The sequence below is a fragment of the Gouania willdenowi genome, chromosome 4, assembly GCF_900634775.1.
Source record: "Gouania willdenowi chromosome 4, fGouWil2.1, whole genome shotgun sequence".
NCBI lineage: Eukaryota > Metazoa > Chordata > Actinopteri > Blenniiformes > Gobiesocidae > Gouania > Gouania willdenowi.
In genome coordinates, this window is record NC_041047.1 from 25,169,734 (window position 1) to 25,194,015 (window position 24,282).

The window sequence follows — 24,282 nt, forward strand, 5'->3', positions numbered from 1 at the left end:
CTTCATTGGAGCAAAACCTTAATTTATATATTCCGTTCCCTTCTAACGTGAAGAAATTAGGCAATGTGATAAGCCAAAAACCAAATCCTTTGAAAATCTTTGGGGACCATGTCCGTTTAAGTTGGTTTGGCTGCATCTATGATATCAAAGTCATCTGTTACTATTTTGAAAGGCCTTCCAGGTTAATGTAGGCGTAGTGGAGAGTGGTTTTCTCTGTGTTGTGTTAGGTTCAAGTGTACTCAGGAGGGTTCTTCAGCTGTTTTCAACACCAGCACTCTTTTTTATAAAAAGAGCAGTGAAGCGTGGGAGGACAGCATTATGTTGGGTCAATATTTCCAATGGTAGAAACCACAGAGATATGTTACTTGAAGCATTGGAGAGAAGAACTTCCTGTACATCCAGGCACACACACACACACACACACACACACACACACACACACACACACACACACACACACGCACACACACACACACACACACACACACACAGAGTAGCCTGTGCTGAAAGTGTTTCTATTTAAACTGATAATTTGCTCTCCCACAGGTGCCTCACTGTGTTCGGGGGCTACAATGCTCGGTCAGTGTGAGTGCGATGAGTATTTCTGTTCTCCCAGTGCACTTGTCAAAGCTGAATGCTGGATGACACCATCCATAACTATGCCACGTGAGCTAATTTGTGACATTAAGGTCAAACACTGAATACAAGCAGCACTCGCGCCATAAAAAGGATTTATTTCACTTTATGTGTGCCTGCACAACACATCGACCAAGTAAAGCTGGATAATAGCCATGCTGCTTTCATGGTGGAGATAATTTACATGCAAATACATCAAAAAGGCGCACACAGAGTTACTGTAGTGTAAATAAAAGCTTCTGATGCCTGCAGCTCATTTGGAGTAATACAGCAGGGGAAATACCAGATAAAATATGATGACGTAAACACGCAAACACAAACAAAACCATATGTTTCAGGTTTATTAACACTGAATATTAATTTCCGATTGTTAAAAATGAACACATTTTATCTTTACATATGTGATTATCAGTATAACGTCCCTCTTTTCTGACACAAACTGGCTATTACTGAAGTTGTTAAACAGTGATACATAAGAATTGAGAGACGAAAAGAGGAATACATTTAGGATCAAGCCAAAGGGAATGTAAATGTGGCTCCTATTTCTAGCTGGAAGAGTTGGGTGTAATCTCATATAAGTGGCAGATTTAGCCTTCATTGGCAGATGTGACGTAGCACTTAATGCATGGATCTAATGGAGCTCATACAGTTGTTAAGCCATATGAGGTTTTACTACAGAGGAAAAGGAAATTCATGAAGGATGAAGCTTTTTACATTTATTAAGAGAGCTGAGACACCCCTCCTCTATCCACCTTATATTGTTAGGGTCATGGTGGAGATTTGTAGGCCTAGTTTCAGTTTTGAGCCGTAACCAGAGTTTACACCATATTGGTGACTTAAAATTAAGCTGGGTTAGGTTTTTGTGCAATCATTATAAGTTGCTGGTTTAAAACAATCAAATTAAATTTAACTTTATTGATATTGCGCCACTTACAACAAAAGTCATCTCAAAGAGCTTTCAAAATATAAAATTCGTAATAAAAAGGAAAAACCCAACAAATCCACAAAATATTGTCCAGTGTCCTTTTCATTTAGTATATAATATTATTTTATGTCACTTGTTTACATTTTTATACTTTCTGTAAATATTATTCATGTAATAAAATATTGTTTAGCTTTTTATTTATTTTAAATGTGTTTTTTTATTATTCTATGTGTATTAGTTTTAGGTAACCATTTGGACTGAGTTCTTGTTTTCTAATAATAAAATAACTGGTTATTAAGTCATGTTTTATACCTATACAGTGTCACAATGGTTTACTGGAACATATCCAAACTGACATCAGATAATAATAATAATAATAATAATAATAATAATAATAATAATAATAATAATAATAATAATAGGCACCGGTACTTCTACTCAAGTAGAAGTACTATTACTTGATATACTCAATTACAAGTAGAAGCAAGTCATACATTAAATGCTCAAGTATAAGTAAAAAGTAGTTCAATTAAATAGTACTCAAAGTAAAAGTTACTAGTTACTTTCACCCCTTACGGTTCCCTCGTATACAGTAAACATCTCATGTATAAACTTTAAAAAGAAGAGACCAAATCTTGCACAATTGGAACTTCATTTATTTTCCACAAAGACATCTGCACAAAATAAAAGGTTTGTTACAATGCACAATTCTTTTTTAAATAAAATAACACTAATAAATTCAATTCAAAATTTAAAAAAAATATCTGGCTATAAGTACAGCTACATCTTTTAACTCTAAAACTGAAAAAATAAACTCCATTCAATGCTGTTTTTTGGCGCCATGCATTACGTTTAATCTGATTGGTCGGCTATGAGGTGATGCATTTCATTGTTGTCTGGTCATTTCATTTTTGTTGTTCCACAATATCCGTTGATCATTTTAAACAAAAAATATATAATTTACTCAGTAATGGTTGGGTGTAGAAATGTAATGAATCACTTTACTTATTTCAAAACGTACTTAAGTACAAGTAAAATGACTGATTTAGAAATATACTAAAGTACCCATAAAAGTAACTCAATTAAAGTAACGTGAGTACTTGTAATCAATTACTTTCACCTCTGATAATAAGACAGAGGAAGATGCAGCGAAGGAGACAGAACAGAAAGCTTAATCATAGCAGCGCAAGATCAAGCATTGAGGTCAAATTACAGGAAGGCCAGAATAGAAGAGTACCAACACGTCAACATGCAGACTATGCAAAGTTAATGACGAGACCGTGAGCCATTTGGTAAGTGAGAGCGGTAAAATCTCAAAAACAACACAAACGTCAGTATGACACAGTGGCAGCAGCGGTCCACTGGAGCACATGCAGGAAATATGACCTTCCCAGTACAGCAAAATGGTACGACCTGAGGGCAGAGCCGGTGTTAGAGAACAGAAAAGTAAAATTGTTGTGGGATTTCAACATCCAAACAGATAAGGTTATTGAGGCAAGATGAGCGCACCTACTGTTACTAAACAAAGAGACAAAACAATGTCAGATAATAGACGTGGCAATCCCTGGCGATTTCAGGGTTTTGATAAAAGAGGATTAGAATGTGGTGAAATACAGAGTGATATCTACCAAGGTAATACCGATAGCAAAAGGAGCGCTTGGTACAATAACAAAGAGATATGTATCATAGCTGGCAGAAGTCGGAGCCGATATGTACTTTGAGACAATACGGTAACACTTTATTTTAATTTTTATTCATAAAGGCTGACATTACAATGTCATTATTATGACATGACACCTGTCATTAGCATGAATATGGTGTCATGAAGGCTGTCATTAAGTGTTGTTCATTACCCTATCCCTAACCCTTCATAACCTAACCGCTAGCCATAACCCCTAACCCTACTTAATTCCAACTCCAACTAACCCAAAGATATGCCAACATAGCTCCAAAGGTGTCATAATTTAGCAGACAACACATAAAGGGCCCATGTTACTCTAAAACAATTTTTCTGTGCTTTAAACATCATAAAAGTGCTATTAGGGTTTCATACACGTGCCCAAAGTGTTTTTTTTCATTGATTCCCTCAATCGTTAGTTAGAGGGTGATTTGTTCCTTTCTTACTACAGGGTGAGCTCTAACACCTCGCTCCAATTTGATGACCCGTTCCCACTTTGATGACGAATTTGACACTGCACTGTGCTGGAGAAGCCACGCCTCCAGGAAGTTCTCTGCCGTGATTGACAAGTAAACAGACACGCCCATGAAGGTGAGTAAGTCAGCGTCCTTCGCCCAGTGCTATGTATGTATTTTCTACAGTTTCTACTTATATGTATAAGTAGGCCGCAAATCAGCCTGTTTGTGCAGAGTTGCTCAGAAAGTGACTTTTCAGAGGCTAAAACTCTGGAAAACAGGCAAGTTTGGGAAAATAAACCTCAAATACTATGTTTTTGGGGTTCTTTGAACAAATAGAGATTGGTGAAAAATAGCATGATATGGGACCTTAAAAGCTGATATCTGGAGTTTCTGAGAAATCTATGTTTATGTATCATTCTTTTGAAATGTAAAGAAATACCTAACTAATCTTTTACTATGGTCCACTGCTGGCGGTCATTCATATACATTGATGTACATACTGTAAGTCCCTCCTTCGTCCTATAGACACCTATACAAATGGAAACGATCGCCAAGTGCACCCAGCCAATAGGCTTTGACTTCCTGTTTTTGAAGCTGTCAATCAAAGTAAATGCGGAACTGTGCAAGGAAACTAGGCCGCGCGTCAGAACAGCAAACAGGTAAATATGATTTTAGCTCTTACCTGACCCATAGACCTATAGCAATGTGACGCAATGCGACCTTGATATGTTCCGCGATACGCGTGCAGAAAAGTAGAGGCGTGGCTTTTGGTAGATTGCAGAGGCAGTGGGAGGAAGTGGAGCTGTTGAGGGCGGGACATCGAGACATTTTTCAGAAACTCCGGATAGCAGCTTTAATGACAGCTTAACGACAGCCTTCAAGACACCTTATTCATGCTAATGACAGCTTAATAGGGATGTAACAATTAATCAAACGGCAGTTAAAAATCGATTCATAGGTATCACGATTGACATCGATACTTTGAAAATTGAATCGCAGTACTTTTTATATTTATATATTTATCCCTTCTCTTGTCCAGCAGTGTACGTGGTGGGCGGAATCTGCTACTATTTTCTTTCTGGCCGCCTTATATTCTTAAACATGTTCATAGATAATTCCTTACCCCTTTAACACCAAACGAATATCTGTAATATTACGTGAATATCTGTAAAAGTCACGTTTTTATATTAGCTTTGTCTGCTAGCATAGCATCTCTTCTTCACTACAAGAATATCTGCATGCCAACCGACCACTGGGTTACCAGCACCCTCTGCTGGTCCAAACAAATATCTGCCGTAAATCATTGCAATGACGGTTTTTTTTAAGTCCAATTGTTAAGGCACAAAATACATTTTCAGTTGCACTTTTAAAAAGAAAAAGAACTATTATGTAGTTTAAACCAGAATTTAAATTAATAGGCTTCTGCATTTGTATTATTCCTTTATTTATTTCATTCAAGATTTATTTTTAGTTAAATTGCATTGTTTTGAATAGTTTGTCAAGGGATTCTTTTGTCAATGAAAAATAAAAGGAAAATAATATCAATCAGTCATTCAATCAATCTTTTATTTGTATAGCGCCAAATCATAACCAATGGTATCTCAAGACACTTTACAGTAGAGCAGTCTTAAGGACGGACTCTTCATTTTATGGATACACACATATGCATATATACGTATATACACATACATATGTATCCCACACCCAACATGAATTCATCATGGCGGCAAGGCATAATACAGTATTTTCTACTTTTTTTTTCCAAAAAAAATAAAGGAATATTTTTCAGTCATTATTTGACTACAGTCCCATTTTGTAAAATAAATCGTGAGAGAATCGTATCGTCAAACCAGTATCGTGAACCGAATCGTATCGGGAGTTGAGTGAATCGTTACATCCCTACAGCGTAATGTCAGCCTTATGTATAAAACTTTACCCAATACATAAAACAGTGATTCTTGGGACAGCATATACTGTATACTGAGAAAAACGCTATGGTATCTAATGAAATAATCTCCTTTGGGTTTCAGAGAAGTCTCGGAATTATTTGTTGTTTTTATGGTTAATATCAGAACTGTGAAAATTCGATTTCAACCATAATAATAATAATAACAATAATGAATCACCAATGATTACAACAGAAGCCCAGTCAGCAGTACTTCTTTGTAGACAACATTTAAATACTAATTCCATAAGTGAAAATACAGATAGCCATGCTTCCTGTGAGGTTGCATATTGGCTCTGTATTTTGAACAGTTAAATATATCACCCTCAGCGGGGGATAAAGTTAATCTAAAAAGGTGGATTATGTATGATGAACCTTAGCTCAGGCTAATCCTTTCCTTTCCTCCAGTCAACCTGCCACACAGCTCTTTGATGGTGAGTTTTAAGTTATTATGATGATGCTCCCTGAGGAAGAACAGGAAGCAGTTCTAGCTCTCGCCAACCCTAAACAATCATAGTTGTGCTTGAGTGGTGTGGATTTCCTTCACTATTTCTTTCATAGAAGAAAACATCTCTAAAGAAATATTATTGTTAGATTCATCCACCATCCACATACTGTATGTAGATGTTCCATAGCTCTGAGGTCACTCGTAGCATTTACCACTCCGTGAACATCCATGATCATCCGCCGTGTTATTGTTACCTGTTACACTCTAGTGACTAGGCCTGCCTTTTAATGGGATGACTCCCATTTGCGCAGACACTCAGAAGCAAAGCTCTTTTAAACTTGCTCTAAGTGAATGTGAAGGTGAGGGGAGGAGAAGAAAAATTGTGGCGGATAGACTTTTCTGGCTGATCGCCATGCTTGCATCAAACTGCAGGAACATCACCAACAACTGTGTGGTTTGCTGCAGTCGACGCAGAGGAAGCAGGCTTGTTAATTATGCTAAGCCAAGAAAACTGATAAGGAAATGGGATAAAGATTCCAAAAGCTATGGAAACACAGGCGTATGCACTGGAGTGAGTTAATGAGTGTATATGGTCTGTGAGAAAATATAAGAAGAAAGGAAGTGAAGGAATTAATGGGATTTTTTTAGATTAAAGTAACACTGAACTTGAAGTTTTATATATAAGGCTGACATTACGCTGTCATTAGCATGAATAAGGTGCTAAATTATGACACCCTTGGAGCTATGTTGGCATTTTTTGGGGCAGGTGGAGGGATCTAGTGCAGTTAGGGGTAAGGGCAGGGGTGTCAAACTCATTTCAGTTCGGGGGCCAAATTCGAAGTGGGCCACAGATCTTAGGCTGGAAAACAAGCGATTTCCACAATAATGTCATACATAAAGTACCAGCATGTAAGGCGCCAACAATATCCAAGCAGTAAGTGACAGATGTCAGTCTCTGCAGGATTTTCTCTTTGAAATATCCATTGATTTTAGGACCAATTTTTATTTCCTTTGCAGAAATCATGTGATATAATTTCAGGAAAATTGAGTTCTTTGAACACATTTGAAATTTAAAACGACAGCAATCATGTGAAAATTGCGACCCTCCAAATATTGTGGAGTTTCATTGAATTTGTGTATTTTGATAACTGAGCTGATTTATCTCCAACTGAATTATTTGGTAATATGGACAATAATTTATGTTTTTTCTGTCTTTTTAACATTATCCTGCGGGCTGAATTTGATGGTCTAAAGCAGTGGTTCCCAAACTTTTCACAGTCCCGTACCCCTTCAGACATTTAACCTAAAGATATGTACCCCCTACTTCTTCACTTTAAAAACATAATAATGTGATGTCATGTACAATGTAGCCCTACAGTGAATTTTAGCCATCCTGTTGAGGAATAATATATAATAATAATAACTATAATATTTGCATTTCCTGAAGAAAATGCAAGCGAGGATGCAGGTGCTGGCCCATGTCACACTGCATTAGCTTAGCACTGGCATTAGCATTATCTAGCATTAGCATTAACCTAGCATCAACATTAACATTATCACAGCAAAAGCATTAGCCTAACATTATTATTCACCTAGTATTAGCTTTAACATAGCATTATCAGCACAGATTTTGCGAAGAGGCCTTTATGATCTTACTTGGACAGATATTCCTAAAGAGGCTCGTACTCAACCTATTTTCAACCCTGTTGAAAGCTGTTACTCTCGGAAGTCTTTGATATGTAGTCATTGTATTGGTAATTCTTTTTATAATCTCTTGTTATTTAATAACATTTACTCTTTATTCATGTGTTTTCGTCTTGTTTGTTTTTAGTTTTTTTTTTTTTCTTGTTTCTTGTTGGTTGTAGTTTTTGCTTTTTCTTGCCTGTATTGTTTAAAAAATGATAATTGATGTAAGTGTTTCTTGCTTGTCTTTAAATTTAAAAACAGTAAAGATAAATTTAAAAAAAAACATAGCATTGTCATTAGCCTAACATGTCATTAGCATTAACCTAGAATTAGCAAAAACCTAGCAATATCATCAACCTAGCGTTAATGTAAACATAGCAATACAATAAGCCTAGCATTAGCATTAGCCTAGCATTAACCTTGACCTAGCATTAGCCTAACAATAACATTAGCATTAACCTAGCATGAGCCTAGCAATAAAAATAACTTAGCATTAGCCTAGCAATAGCATTAGCCTAGCAATAGCAGTAGCATTAACCTAGGATTAGCAATAACCTCGCAATAGCATTGACCTAGTGTTAACATTAACATAGCAATAGAATTAGCCTAGCTTTTAGCATTAGCCAAGCATTAACATTGACCTAGCATTAACCTAACAATAGCACTAGCATTAACCTAGCATGAGCCTAGCAGTAAAAAATAACCTAGCAATAGCATTAGCCTAGCAATAGCATTAACCTCGTATTAACATTAACTGCTCTATTTATATTTTTTTATATTTATTCTATATATTTATATTCCAATGTTGTCATTGTTTTGAATTTTCATTCACGTACCCCCATGACAATTTTCGTACCCCAGGGGGTACCCGTACCCCACTTTGGGAACCACTGATCTAAAGTGATGGATTTGGCCTCCGGGCCTTGAGTTTGACACATGTGGGTTAGGGTAACGAATGATACTTATTGACTGTCTTCATAACATAAACACGTAATGTCAGCGTTTATGTATAAAACGTCAAGTAAAGTGTTGTCAAAAAGTCTTATTATTAATGCAACATGTCGAACACCAAAAGCCACATTAAATGAAATAATTCTGTAAAGTCTATGGATGCTGTGGTTCCTCTCTCCCTCCCCTCAGCTCCAGCTGCCTCCTCATGCTGCTGCTGCATGGTGCTGCTGCGCTGCTGGCCTTTCCCCTCTCTTCTAGTTAGCTGATGTGCGTGGGCTGAAAACCCTGCTTCACTGATCCACAACTCATGAAACGCAACTCATCTTTTTTTTCTCCCTTCATTTTCGGTCTTCTCCTTTTCATCTCAGCCCAAAACTATTGCAGCTTCATAAAAATCGTATCCTAAAACAGATGAATCGCAACTCTTTTTTTATTGATCATCCCACTCCATTGGCTTCACAGGCTTTGCTTCAGGAGCTTTGATGACAGAAATACGGATTCACTGCACATGCACGGTACGAATATTTGTTGAAATACTTTTGCAATTTTCATTCAGTATATTATAGAAACAGTCTTCAGCTTGTAGTTTACAGTCCACAGCAGTAAAATAGTCAATGTCAACATCAACCTCTGCAGTCCTGACGAACAAGAGCTGAGCGGTGCATCTCTGACTGCCAGAGCTCAAGCTGCACTGCTAAAGTGGACGCCTTCCAAGAAAATACAACACACGAGCATCGGGAATGTCCCCCTCTACTCCTGGCATCCTATTGTGTTCCCACAGTAAAACAGTCGTATTCCCAAACCATCAGACTTGATAGTGAAACTGTCCTCCTGCTTTAAAACAAACTTGTCCCATTAAGTAAAAGGAAAAACATGACAAGGACAGGTTGGTGTTGCTGCTGCCAAGGGTTTTTGGAGCAGCTAAAGTTCTTGTTATCAGGGTTAGTGCCAAATATATTTGATTTGCTAAAAAGCTCCTGGAAAATGCAGCAAAATATGTGAGTCACTCACCTTTTGGTTATGCAACGATGCCTCATTGACTTAATCTATGCATGCATCACATAAAACTGCAGTTTTTACATTATCTGACAGAGTTATTATTGGGATTCTGCAATTATGGTTAATGAAGGTCCTTCAGAAACTTCTACTAAAGTTAAGCATCGAACTGCAGAGTTTACTGACACATCAGAATAAGAGAGAGAGAAAGAGAGAAAGATGGGATGGAGAACAGAGGAGAGGACAGAGGAAAGACCAAGTGTCTGTGGGAGTGTAATTAACTTGGTGGTCTGGCTCTCTGCAGGCCTGCGGCACACGACTCTGAACTGCTGATTCAGTACAAGCATAGAATAGCACGGGAGGGAGAAACAGGGTGAGGGAAGGGATGCAATGAGTGAGAGAGGAATGAGGTGTTACAAAAGATTTAGTAGATTGTGCAATAATTAAATAATAATAATAATTAAACTGCACACACAAAAAAAAGAGTTACAGCTGAAAAAGGTTGTTAAACAAAGGCAGAGTCACAGACAGGGTTGGGGTCAATTCTATTTTTTGATTACAATTAAGTTTTCATTTATCCATGTTCGATTATAAATCACTTATGATTACGATAAACATAATTTTTTTCCCAATTACAAATTAATTAGAATTATTATTTTCCCCCTGAATGTCAATTACAATTATGTTTTCAATTACTAAAATTCAATTACAATTTTGCAAACTTTTATCCATATAGCGTTGTGATGATTGTTTGCGTTTTTTTGTTTTGTTTTTTGTGTGTACAGTTTTCATTTTTGCATCTTCCTTTTTTTTCCCTTGTCTGCACATGCTGTCAAAGGTCAACGTTACAAGAAGTGCAATCATTATGAGACAGCAACGCATGTTTTGTTATTGCAATTAAATAAATTAATTCATTTTATTGTGACCATCACCAGCCATGCCTAAGAAAGAGCAAGACACATTATATTATAGGGATGATATAAATAGGGAGAGCAGTGTTACACCTAGGTGGAGGGGGGGGGGGGGGGGGGGGGGGGGAAGGGAGCAGGGAGGAGAGACTCAAGGCAGGAAATAGAAAGGGTGGGGAATAATAGATTATTTTACAGTGAGTGTGAGATGTGAAGTTGTAGTAGAACATATTGTGCTTATTATGTTGTGTAATCAAGCCAGTCTGGTGTGAAGCTTAGGTTTAATGGTGGTGGCTGTGGACATAGGGAAGGAGTGAGTGGTAATACCTAAAGCTGGTATTTGGGATCAACGTGTCTAAAGTTAAGCCCAGTATGAGTTGTATCCCACATCCCAAGGCGTGCCAGTGCATCGTAGATCAGTGTATGTGCAAAAACCGCTACCGCAAACCCAGTAGCCGCCACAGGTCCGCAGATGCAGCCAGGCCAGCAGAAAGAGTGGGGGCCAAGGAGCCCCAGTCCCCCCCACGGCCGAGCAGCCCCCCAGATCCCAGGCCAAAAAGCAGCCAACGCCTCCCACACACACATTCGAGAAAGCCCCAAGGAGCCGAGCACCCAGCGCATCCAGCCACCGACCCCAACCCCCAACCCCAAGGCTCCCCGCACCCAACCCACCGAGGGGAGGGCCCAGAGAGCCCCCTGCCCGAGACCCCAGCAGAGGACCCAAGGCCCAAGTGCATTTATTATAACTAGTACAGTGCCCATCAGAAGTATGTATTCATATTGTGGGAGGAGCTTAAGTAGAGTTATCAATTATGGCCCAATGAGTATGTGTTTGAAGGTTGGATGTACAAAGAGGTGTACATACTCTGTACACTGTAGTGTTATAAAGGGGTTTATTTGTGGGTGCAAAGTAAAATAGTGACTGTGATTTCCCTGGTTTAATTCTATGGGACATAGAATTGCTGCGGTTTAGGTAGAATTGATAAAAGACTTAAATTCGTGCAAATAAAACTATTTATTTAGCATTTGAATTTTTTTAATACAGGGGTGCTTATCATCCAAGGTTAGTAATTAATATACGTACAGATGCACACACTCAGGCTATGTGGAAGCTGTTAAAAAAGTTTCAGGTCGAACAGACGCGTCACGCGTTGGGGACAAATTTGCTCCACAAACACACACACATGCACGCAGACCTTTCTTGCTTTATAGATAGATAGATAGATATCTAATGTAAGTAGGGACAAGAGCTGGAATTTAGCAATAGCTATAATAAACTATTTGTATAAAACATCAGCTATATTCATACTACTGTTCCTCTATAAAATTGTATCATCCCTATTAAAAAAAATATTAATAATAATTAAATATATCCTAACTTTTACCACTAACCCCTAACTCTTCTAACCCTTACCACCTGTATGAGTGTGAAAATTCACTGACTGGTAGTGGGAACTTAATACGAAACACATCTTTTTAGTTTAATGGTTTTATGTATAATTAATTGTAGTTTTAGTTATTTTCCATTGTAATTACAATTACAAAGTCAATTATCTTAACTCAATCACAATTCAATTATGATAAAAACGATGATAGGTTGTTAAAATTACAATTACGATTATAATTACGTCATAATTTTACTTCATTCAATTACGCGATTACGATTAATATTATTGACCACAACCCTGGTCACATAAACATTCAAGCAGTTGTTTGAGCTTTACTGAACAGATCCATTGTGATAGTGTTTTATTGTGCATAATGAGACACTTTTCCTGTCCTATCGCCCTGACAGTGCTGAACAATAACAGAATAATGCATCAGTCAGCATCAAAGGACAACAGTGACAGGCAGAGTTTGGTGGAAGTAAAACCTGCTTTCACATTGGAAAACTTTGGATGAAAGATTATTTAGAAAAAATGAAATAAAAATATTCACATTTAATTTATCATGTTTTCAACAGAGGTGAAAGTAACAGATTACAAGTACTCACGTTGCTGAAATAGTATATACAGTATATATTTCTAAATCTGTCATTTTACTTGGACTTAGATATATTTTTAAAGAAGTCATTTGTTACATTTCTACACCCAACCGTTACTGTGTAAATTATTGGGTTTTATCGCAAAACTGTTGTGTTATTTTGCAATAGTATTGCGTTATTTTAAAATAGTGATTGCATTTTATTGCAAATTATTGTGAAATAACACAATAATTAATTTCCTCGTGATGTCCCCAGGCGGGCTCCGTAAAATGCAACTATACTTAGTGCCTGAAAATTTTTAAAATTCTTATTGAATTAATTGGTGTCATTTTATTTATGAATAATTGTACATTTTGACAAACCTTTTATTTTATACAGATGTCTTTGTGCAAGATTTGATTTCTTCTTTTTAAAGTTTATACATGTTTACTGTATGCAACCGTGGCAAGATTTATTAGTAAAGTAAAGTAACTTTTACTTTGAGTTCTATTTAATTCAACTACTTTTTACTTGTACTTGAGTATTTTATGTATGACTTGTACTTTTGTTTCAATTTCAATCAAGTAACAGTACTTCTACTTAAGTATAATATCAGTACTCTTTACACTTCTGTTTTTTTAATGTTACTGGACTGCAACAGATAAAAAAGGGATAAATCCATAATTATGCCCAATTATGGTACATGTGCTTTTGTGGATTGCATGGTCTGGATGGTTCCAGATACTGCAGCACGCATCAGACGTGGAGTCGGATGGGTCAGGCCTGCTTTAGGGGGAAAAAGTAGGAAGTACATTATATTAGGCAGGGCAGCCGATTATCATCATTTTAAGTAAATTAAAAAACAATTAAAATTTCATGGTTTTATTGGAAAAAGGGGCACAGATGTTGATGCTTTTAAATGACAAGGACTGTCATTCTATTTGCATTTTTTCATCAGTCGTGAATAAAAACACCTTAAACAAAACATTAGGTCAAACAGGTATTTATTTAAAAAAATAAATATACAAAGTATGAAACCAATGAAAATATATTGCCGTATATAATATCTTCCAGCAGGCAGATAACAATAGTGTCTGTAAACTACTGCTAGCCTATGGCATTCGTAAAGTGAAGACAGATTTCCTGCTTCTCCTTTGAAAACTGTTGTATTTACTTTGTTCAGGTTTTAATTTGTCTAACAATCCATCCTTCAGCCCACACAGGGAGGCAAACCAGTGCTGCCATCCCATAAGTCAAAGAGTTAAGCTTTTGTATATTACTAGATGCATTTCTTTAGCTCATCCGACAGGAAGTTGCACTCATAATCAGGAAGTAGCGCCCCCAGCAATGAAATAGATAAGCTAGTGCGTTGAAAACAGACAAAAAAAGGATTGTAGGAGGGTGTACACAAAAAAGAAAAAAAATGTCTAAAATAAGTTCTAAGGTAAACTGTTTTTTTTTTTTTCTTAGGCCAAATTTTTTTCAAGCCTGATCCATCCATCAAAGAACAATCCCAGTGTGATTTTTACAGCTAGTAGAAGATGAAGAGTCCTCCCACAGGTCAGCCGTGCCCACTGAGGGGATTTTGTGAGTCTGCAGAAGAATCCAATTCGCCATTTTCCCATGTGAGTAAACCCCAAGTCCTTAGCAGATCAAAACGCTGGGCAGGTGGAGTGGAAAAGTAATCCATTTGTTTCTGTGAGTACGTCTGGACTGGACGAACAATGCCTCTGTAGCTCCAGTCCTGACGATATAAAATGGAAAGAAAATTTAACAATTACAATCTGATTCATAAGAACATTTAGTGCATGTTTTTAATCCGTGAACCCTTCGTTCTTTGGTTATTTAGTTTCAAAACCAAATGAAAAAAATAGAAAAAACTGATTTATTTTAATTTTATATATTATTTATTAATGTAGAACCAGAAACAGGAAAATGAAAAACCAACAACCAAACAAGCGGCGTTTTTCTGATTTAAAATGAAATCTGGTTCTGTTTGTGTGATATTTGGATATTTACAGGGAAACTAGGACGAGAGCTTCATTCATTTCACCACACAGAGGGGACACACAGATGTACTTTTACTCTTCTGTGTTTGATAAAAATTATCTTGTATCACGTTGTCCACCTCACACTGATGGCAGAGGTGTAATTTGTGTGTTGATGACGTTTTGTTAAAGAAGAATTATTGATGATGGAAGTCCGAATCTGTGAATATCTGCCAACTTTACCGAACAGTGTTACGGTCCAAACAAGTTTAAACGCAGCTTATCTGGTTTTTGGTTTTTCTGTATTTCTGTTTTGGTTTTAAAACAGTCAAAACTAAATAACCACACTTTTTATTTGTTATTTTGACTTGGTTTAAAAACAGAATAACCACAATCTGTGAATCAAAACGAGGAAACTGCAAAAGTGTATTTTAATTTCACAGTTGACAGATGACACAGCACAGCTGCCTCATATTATTGGTGCCGTACCTGCCAGTGAAAGTTGAACGCCTCCAGCAGCTGGATCCTGTCTTCTCTAGATGGCACACAGTCTGGAGGAACAGGCTTCACCAGCTCAGCACCGACCTCTACGTCTACGAACACCAACAGGGCTCTGATGGCAAACCAGCCCCCGAACCTCGGGTGCACACACACGCCAAACATTTTCTGCAGGCAAATAGATGGAGAAAAAAAATGACTGTGAAGGCACTTTAATCGCCTCTTTGCAGAATTGTTTTATCTCAGCCAGATTAGAGCCTTTTAGATGATGAACGATTAGTTATAGGCCATACCACACCTTCCTAAAGGCTTTTTAGTCTTTTAGAGCAGTGTTTCTCAGATGGGGGTACGTGTAGTCGTGTACCCCTAGAGCAGAGGTGGGAAACTTTTATCACAGCGGGGCCACAATAAAGTGATTTTCTGATCTGAGGGCCACATTATCAACATTCATGTCAGAATTTAAAATAATGACAAATCTGAGCATTAATACAAGGAAGAACAATACATTTGTGTTGTCATTTCATGCATTTTTTGTTTTGTTTCATCGTTTGTTGTCGTTTTGTTAATTTTTTTTCTCATTTTGCGCCTTCTGTTGTTGTCTTGTGTGTTTTTCTGTTGTTTCACGTGTGTTTTTAAAGTCATTTAGCGCAGTGTTTTTCAACCTTTTTTGAGCCAAGGCACATTTTTTTCATTGAAAAAATCACGAGGCACACCACCAGCCAAACATGTTAAAAAATGATACTCTGTAGCCTATATTAACAATATAGCCATTCTCATCAAAGTGTCTTGAATAGGAATCAAATAAACACAAAGAATAAAGGACTTTATCATCATTTGTATTTCTTCTTTCAAATAAAAAGTGCACTTAACATGTCCACTTCAAAAATACAGCTTGAACATAACAAATGAAACAACAATGTGGTCTTAAAGGTAGTAGAAAACGTCAAAGTGTTTTGCAAACTCTAATTCTGTCCAAAATTATTAATTACCAGGAATACAGAAATATCGTGCTTATTATGACAGAAGCAATAATATTTGGGAAAGATTTCACTGTTCTACACTGAGAATCCAAATGAAACATAACTCTCGCTGTATTGCCTCGAGCTCACCGTCTTTGCTTTCTTTCCTCCACTCATACTAGGGCCTTCTTCTGGGTCCGAATTTTGTCCAGGGCCCAGTTCGGAATTGGTATTTTTCCTCTTCAAAAACTTCTCCATCACTGTCACCGTAGTTTCGCTTACCCACAATGCTTTTACCGCCAGCTGTCACTTTCATGCCTCACTAATTCTCTTGTCTCAACGGACAATGCAATTCGCTACCTGCTGCCATCTAGTGTTATGGAAGAGTTTTACATGATTACGCTCTCAAGGTGGGTTCACACCGAACGCGACTGAAGTGACTGAAGCGATGCGATTACATTAAAAATCAATGTAAATGACGCAACGTCAATTTATCCCCCCCTCAGCGACGCGACTTGCATGATCAAAGTTGAAAAAATTTAACTTTTTAAGCGACGTGAAGCGATATCTCCCGTCCTCCACTGTCTGTAGAGCGGAGGCAGCAGCCCCTCCCTCCCTCCCGCTCCCGCTTCAGTGCTGACGGCTGCAGCGGAGGCTGTTCTACTTCCTCAAAGTATCAGGTTCAAAATTAAAGCGGTAAATTTCTTTAAAACCACAGTAACTACTGATCAAACACATTCTGAGTGAAGTCATCCTTTAATATCTCCGTTAAGTTGATCATTTAACCGTAGAAGCGGAGCAAGAAGGGAAAAAAAAGACGTCATCAACACACACTCTCTCTCTACCCTGTTACCGGGGCGCCACACACACACACACACACACAAACACACACAGACACACACACAGACACACACACACACACACACACACACACACACACACACACACACACACACACACACACACACACACACACACACACACACACACAGCTCCCTAGTGATCGCGTCGCTGGAGCGATGAAATGATGGACTGACAAAAAAGTACCACTATGTGCAAACTACCGATCAGGGACGATTTAAGGCAACGGCATCGCTTCCGTCGCGTTCGGTGTGCACGCACCTTTAGTCACTACTGCAACACGGACACTCGACAATGGTATATTATTTGCAGATAATAATTAATATGTTTTCAAATTTTTTTTTTAGACCAATTAGGTGAAATTGGATAATTTCCCACGGCACACCTGACGATCTCTCGCGGCACACTAGTGTGCCGCGGCACAGTGGTTGAAAAACACTGATTTAGCGTATTTTCCTCTCATTTTGTTATGCTGCTGACATTTTGTGCATCCGTTTTCTGTGTTTTTGTTGTCGTTTTGTAACTTTATAAATTTTCTCTCATTTGGTGTTTTTTTTTTTTTTTTGCCGTTGTGTGTTTTTGAAGTCATTTTATGAATGTATGTTGTCTAGTTTGTATTTCTATAATTCTACATGTGTTTTCAACTTATTTTGTGCATTTACTTTAAGGGCAGCTCAAAATTAGAGCGAGGGCCGCATGTGGCCCCCAAGCCACCAATTGCCCATGTCTACCCTAGAGGTACGCGATGGCACTAAAGGAGGTACTTGAGAGAGCGAAAGAGTGGAAAATTAACAAATGAAAGCATGAAAAAATATCGGGTTTTATAATGTTTATTTTTAGTTAAAAATAGGGATGTAACAATTAATCGTAAGGCAGTTAAAAATTGAGTCATAGGAAAATTGATTCGCAGTACTTTTTTTAAACAGCAGAGGGCGCTATCTATTAATCCTTCTCTTGTCCAGAAGCATAGGCGGCAGGCGGAATCTGCTACTACTCTCTTTCTGGCTACCTACTACTCTTAAACATGTTCATAAATGATTCCATACCCCTTTAGCACCGAAAGAATATCTGTAATAATACGTGAATATCGGTAAAAGTCAGGTTTTCCTATTAGCTCTGTGTGCTAGCACATAGCATCTCTTCTTCACTGCAAGAATATCTGCATGCCAACCGACCACTGAGTTACCAGCGCCCTCTGCTGGTCAAAACAAATATCTGATGTAAATACAGTGCAATGACGGTTTTTTTTAAAAGTCCAATTGTTAAGGCACAAAATACAGTTTCAGTTGCACTTTTAAAAATAAAAAGAACTACTATGCAGTTTTGCATTATTTACTATAGAACCAGAATTTAAATTAATAGGCGTCTTCTTCATTTGTATTATTCATTTATTTATTTCATTCAAGATTTATTTTTAGTTAAATTGCATTGTTTTGAATAGTTTGTCAAGGGATTCTTTTGACAATGAAAAATAAAAGGAAAATAGTACAGTATTTTCTATTTTTTTCCCAAAAAAAATAAAGGAATATTTTCAGTCATCATTTGTCTACAGTCCCATTTTGTAAAATAAATCGTGAGAGAATCGTATCGTGAATCGAATTGTATCGGGAGTTGATTGTTACATCCCTACTTAAAAATGATAATCAGAATAATGTTGATGGAAATGATCCCGATTATAACATGAACTGAAAATACATCCCACATGAGGCGGGAGATAAATCTATTCAGGAGGCACTAAATACTGTTTCATTCCACTTATTTACAAATTGAGATTCTTTAAAATGTGTTATCACTCATTCATCCCATCGTTATGCTGTATAGTTTTTTTTTTCATAATATTCTAAGTAAAATGTTGTAGTATAGGGGGTACTTGTGCCAAAAAAAAGTTTGAGAACCACTGTTTTAGAATCACTTGGAGATGTACTTGCTTGTGTGCTTTGCCTCCAACTGTGTCTGGCCTAAAGTCACAATATTTGTCTTTGAAAGTATCAAATAATAAAATAATACTTTAATAAAATGCTTTTTTAAATTATTATTCTTTTTACAAAATGCACATAGGTATTTTATTTATGTCCACAAGGTTCTTCTGAGATCTCACGGACGAGATGGTTGGATGCACAGCTGGAGGTGATTGGCTTGCATCTAGAAACAGTTTACTCCATGTTTTTCTCCATGTGAATAAAAAAATTGAGTTCATTGGAGCCTCAAAGAGGAGGAAAACACCTGATCCAAATGTAGAGATATCAGTGATTTTCTTCAGTGTGGCAGGTTGTGATGTTTGCAGATATTAAGCCTACTTTATGCTGTTAATGTTTTCCTATTTATGCATTTCTTGTTTATTTGGAAGGGACAATGCATATTAATGAATGTACAGGTATGTAAATACACCAGATTTAGTACATTAGCTGATCTCCATACGTAGCCCCCTTTAAGTCCAAATATATAAACATAGAAACATAGTTAGAATAAAATAAAAACAATCAATAAAATAAATACAAAGAGCTGCATGCAGCATGTAAAGTGCAGACGACTTAGCAGTATAAATGTAAAGTGCTTAGGAAGCAGCGGTATAAGTAATAAGTCATACATTTGCATCTAATGTAAAGTGTATAAATGAATGGCTTTAAACAAGTACAGTCCCCATTAGTGTGTACAGGTCTGACTCCTGACTCAGCATTCACCAAGGCAGTGTGTGGTAAGTTGATTCTTAATGATTTATTAATGAAATTAAACTCAGTTGCTGTTAGGTTGGGTGTGTTTTTTTAAACAGCAAGATCAGATGTGACCGGATTTAACCGACTCGCAGCACAAGCTTTATAGGTTGTGTATTAAAATGGAGATAAATGTGAACAGAAAAGCTCAAATTGAACGGAAGAAGCAAATGTGGTGTCACCTTTTCAGCCCAGGGCTGTTGTGTGACATCAGCCTGTTGGTAGTAGAAAGCAGCACCAGAGACGTGCGCTGCAGTCTGAGCCAAGAACTTAGGTTTCCTGCTGGGCAGCAGCTCAAAGTCGTACCTCACATCCACCGTCATTCCAGGAAACGACTGCAGGGACGACACGGAACACACAAATATATAAACGCTATCCTCAACTGACTGAGGAATGACTCAGTCATGCTAAACAAATAAAAGCTTACTGTACAAAAAATGACTTGCAGCAATAAAATTGCAGAAATAAAAGCTGAGGCCAGCTGTCGCTTTTCTTCCTTTCATCCTGTACATTGTCTGGTTGTTGTTGTTGTTTAGGTTTTGTGTGTCTACTTGTATTGTTTGACTTGCAATAAAAAATTCAAAACAAAACAAAACAAAAATTGATTTTCAAAGTTCATGAATCGATTCAGAATTGTGGATGATTAGAATAGTGATTCTTATGTGAATCGATTTTTCCCCCCCCTCTGGTCCTAATTTAAATGATAAGTTAAATTTTAATATTAAAAGCTTGTGTGGGTGTTATGATAGATTACTGAACTATTTTGGTTGGAAAATAGACAGAGTTCATGATATGATACGATAGCTGATAAAAAGCTCACAATAACAATACAATACTTAAGAAACACCTTCAGAAAAACACATTTTTTATGATGTGGACCAAGTGGATCAGATATGTTAACCCTTTACAGACAAAAGCAATGGATGGATGACTGTAATTCTGCATGTATACTCTTTATTGTCAGATGTCCTATTGGGCCTAATTATTGGTTTGAATTATATATATATATATATATATATATATATATATATACATATATATATATATATATTTTTTTTTTGTTTTCTAAAGTAATTCACTTGACCCTCTATATTTTGTTCCTTGTTTTGTAGCGTAAATCTTAATTGTGAGCGGCATAAGACGTACCAATGTATGTCTGAAAGTGTGCACTGTATTGTAATGTTCTTACAAAATGAAAATAAAAAATGTGAACAAAAAAAAAAAAAGAAAGGGAAAAAACAACAAAATTGCTGTTGGAAAAAATAACCATGCTTTTATTTGACTTTAATTCTGGGCAGTGGGAATACTTACATAAAAAAATATAGAGCAGCTAATGATAATGCTAGGTTAATGCTAATGCTATTGTAAGGCTAATGCTAGGTTAAAGCTAATGCTATTGTAAGGCTAATGCTAGGTTAAAGTTAATGCTAAGTGAATGCTAATGTTAAGCTAATGCTATTGCTAGGCTAATGCTAATGCTCAGTTAATGCTATTGCTAGGCTAATGTTAATGCTAGGTTAAAGTTAATGCTAGGTCAATGCTAATGTTAGGCTAATGCTATTGCAAGGCTGATGCTAGGTTAAAGCTAAAGCTAAATGAATGCTAATGTTAGGCTAAGGCTATTGCTAGGTTAAAGTTAATGCTAAGTCAATGCTAATGATAGGCTAATGCTTGGTTATTGTTATTGCTAGGCTAATGCTAGGTTGATGCTATTGCTAGGCTAATGCTACTGTTAGGTTAAAGTTAATCCTAGGTCAATGGTAATGCTAGGCTAATACTATTGCTAGGCTAATGTTAATGCTTGATTAATGCTAGCTAATGCTAAGCTAAGGCAGGACAATATGGGCCAGCACCTGCATCCTCACTTGCATTTTCTTCAGGCAATGCAAATATTCTAGTCATTATTATGTATTATTCCACAACAGGATCAGTACAATTCAGGGACAAATTTCACTGTAGTTCTAATATTGTATATGACATTATGTTTATTAAGTGTGCAGGAGTAGGGGGTACATGGCTTCAGGTTAAAGGTGTGAAGGGGTACGGGACTGTGAAAAGTTTGGGAACCACTGCTCTAGAGAACACTCTACACAGCCCAAATGTAACATATGAACCTGTTCCTTTTCAATCATTGTAGCAAATGGGACCTTTGCATATTGACGATGTCTCCTGCAGTTGAAAACATAGGCTGTTTAAGGGACAGATGTAGCAGCAATAGAAACGTATGCTTCGTACCATTGATGATAGCCTTTGTGAAGTTTTAAATATTGTCACAAGATATCGTGCCATCTTTACTCTACTCAAATCTTTGTTGTAAACTTCTGAACAATTCATCAACCATTTCATTGTAATGATGATGTCTTAACTCATACCTTCTAGTTGCAGACACAGATAGAGAAGTGCAGCCTCACCTGTGAGACAGCAGAGTGCACACAGTGCGTCACACACTGGTCTATGGGGTCCGTCAGACCCTGGCAGCCTCTCTGTTCTAAGAAGGGCAGGAAGGCCTGTTCAAACATGGCAGGAGTGCTGAGCACCAGCACAGCCAAGGTGTCATCTGGGTGAGACAGGTGGAGGGCAGGAGGCAGCACCGAGTTATACCAGCCCACCTACACCACAACGACAGATAGACAATCACAGAGCAGAGAGGTGAGAATGAGCCACTTTGGTTGAGCTTCATATCTGGGTTACTTTATGTAAGTAACCTGTGCGTAATGATAGCTATAGCTGATATCTACCAATCAAATCCAAGAAGAATCAAAAGCATTAGTCAGTGTTTAAGGCTCCACTGTAATAGGGAAATTATTTTAATATATAGTAACTTCCAATCCATATGAGGGCCTGAAGTGGTAACCACAGCAATATAAAACTATTAAAATAAAATAAAAAAACACCAACAAACATCAAAGTTTTGCTCTGTCGACATTCCTTTATTTTGTCTTTAATATATTTTATTATCATTTATTTTTTTCTCTTTAGTTAAAAGTTTAAATGTTAGGGATCAATCTTCTTCAAGCTAGGGCTGGGTAAAAAAAAAAAAAATCAATTTAATCGATTTATAGAATTGGAAGTAAAGACTATTTTTATTTTGCAAATTTGGGTTTAAAAAAAAAAGTTTTAATTAATTTATTTTTTTTTCCCCAACAGTTTTTTCCAGACTTTTTTGCGTTCCATCCTTGTGGGTTACCGTAGCGTGATGTGTTGTTTACCCATTGAGTAGGCTATGCGTGTGCCACAGGCACGTTTAATTTTTTTATTCTCACTATGCTGAGATGCTAAGAGATGAGTTTATTTTTTTTAATTGTAATGTTATATGTTGTAAAACATAACGTTATCTGATTTCTTAATCAGAAAATTGAAGCTACTGTGAAGGTGCTGTTGCACTTTTCCTTAAACCTGGGTTAAAGCTTGAAATTGTTGAACGACAGCCTCATTTACTTTTTATTTTAGAATTTTTCTATGCATTTTAACTCTTGAGGACAATCACAGCAATAAAGTCGTACTTTTGACATTATATCTGATGTCTTCGGTCATTTTTAAGTGCAATGAAAAAATAAAAAGAAATCGAAAATCGAATCAAAACTTGAATTTTACTTTAAAAAATTCAAGATTTTTTTTGTTTTTGTTTTAGGCAAAATCGCCCAGCCCTACTTTAAGCCCATGGAGGGTTTTTTGGGGGGTTTTCCATGGCATGCCTCTAAAGCGTATTGATTTCTGTTAATGTCTGTCCATTGTTGGTATTATTGTTTCACTGTATTTCAAACTGTGCCAAACAAAAAAAATAAATAAACAAAAACATAAATAAACACAAAATAATTACATATTAATACACAACATTTGAAGACTTTGTGTAAAAAAAAAATAAAAATAAAAATAAAAAAAAGTACAACAAAACATCCTTTTAAAAAACACACGCACGCACACATATATATATATATATGACCCTCAATGAATTCAGCTGTTAGTTACATTGTCTCAGTCCCGGTGTCAAAGCTAACATTAAAGTGTAAAACAAAGATTATTACGGCCTGAAACTACAGATAAATCTCACTCTACCTTCAGTGGATACACTTCAAATCCCAGCTTGGACAGGCAGCTGTCTAACTTCTCTGTAACACTCCCCACATTCACAGAGCATGTCGCCATAGTTGAATGTCAACATAGCGCATTGGATTGTGGGAAATTGTGGATCCGATTCTTCTACAAAAAACCTTCTAGTTGTTGCGATTGGGAATTTATTTTTTGCAGCCTGTAACAGAGTAACATTCAATTTTAATACAATAAAAAAGTGCAGTGCTTTTTTTATTTTTTAGTTTAAACTAAGGAAGACCGTTTAAGTATCCGGTTGACTACAATACCCAGAATGCATGTTGTAACTTTTACGTCACTGTTGTAGCTCTGACGTTGCCAGATAATAATAAATCCCGTTCCAATGGCGGTTTTAAAATTCGGGATTACGGGTGAAATTAAATTTGTTCTGAATTCAATAGTTGGTAATCTTGTAAAATTCAAGTGAACATGTAGTGTTAGTATTATTATTATTATCATTATTTGTTTATTTTGAGTGAACATCTAATTTAGCAGCAAGGGGTGTTAATATGCCGGATTAAATCAGAAATGCTTATTTTCAACCACAGTCCCAAGGCAAGAAATAGAATATATAATAAATAA

At 36.8% G+C, this 24,282-nt stretch overlaps 1 protein-coding gene across 1 annotated transcript; it reads right to left on the minus strand.

The window, feature by feature from the left end:
• Positions 1 to 13,581: 13,581 nt before the first annotated feature.
• On the minus strand, positions 13,582 to 23,782 carry mmachc (metabolism of cobalamin associated C). Its single transcript, XM_028444597.1, has 5 exons — positions 23,668 to 23,782; positions 22,023 to 22,220; positions 19,794 to 19,946; positions 15,072 to 15,248; positions 13,582 to 14,338 (listed from the first exon to the last, which is right to left on the minus strand). Exons 1-5 carry the CDS (start codon positions 23,755 to 23,757, stop codon positions 14,156 to 14,158), a joined length of 801 nt encoding a protein of 266 aa, XP_028300398.1. The 5' UTR covers positions 23,758 to 23,782; the 3' UTR covers positions 13,582 to 14,155.
• Positions 23,783 to 24,282: the final 500 nt, after the last annotated feature.

What these genes read in the sequence shown, in the direction of transcription:
- mmachc (XM_028444597.1), bottom strand. Translation starts at nt 23,757, where the DNA reads ATGGCGACATGCTCTGTGAATGTGGGGAGTGTTACAGAGAAGTTAGAC. An exon ending in AACAGCCCTGGGCTGAAAAG is followed by an intron (nt 15,249 to 19,793) that starts GTGACACCACAT and finishes ATTTGCCTGCAG; the next exon opens with AAAATGTTTGGCGTGTGTGT. An exon ending in CGTTCAACTTTCACTGGCAG is followed by an intron (nt 14,339 to 15,071) that starts GTACGGCACCAA and finishes TTATATCGTCAG; the next exon opens with GACTGGAGCTACAGAGGCAT.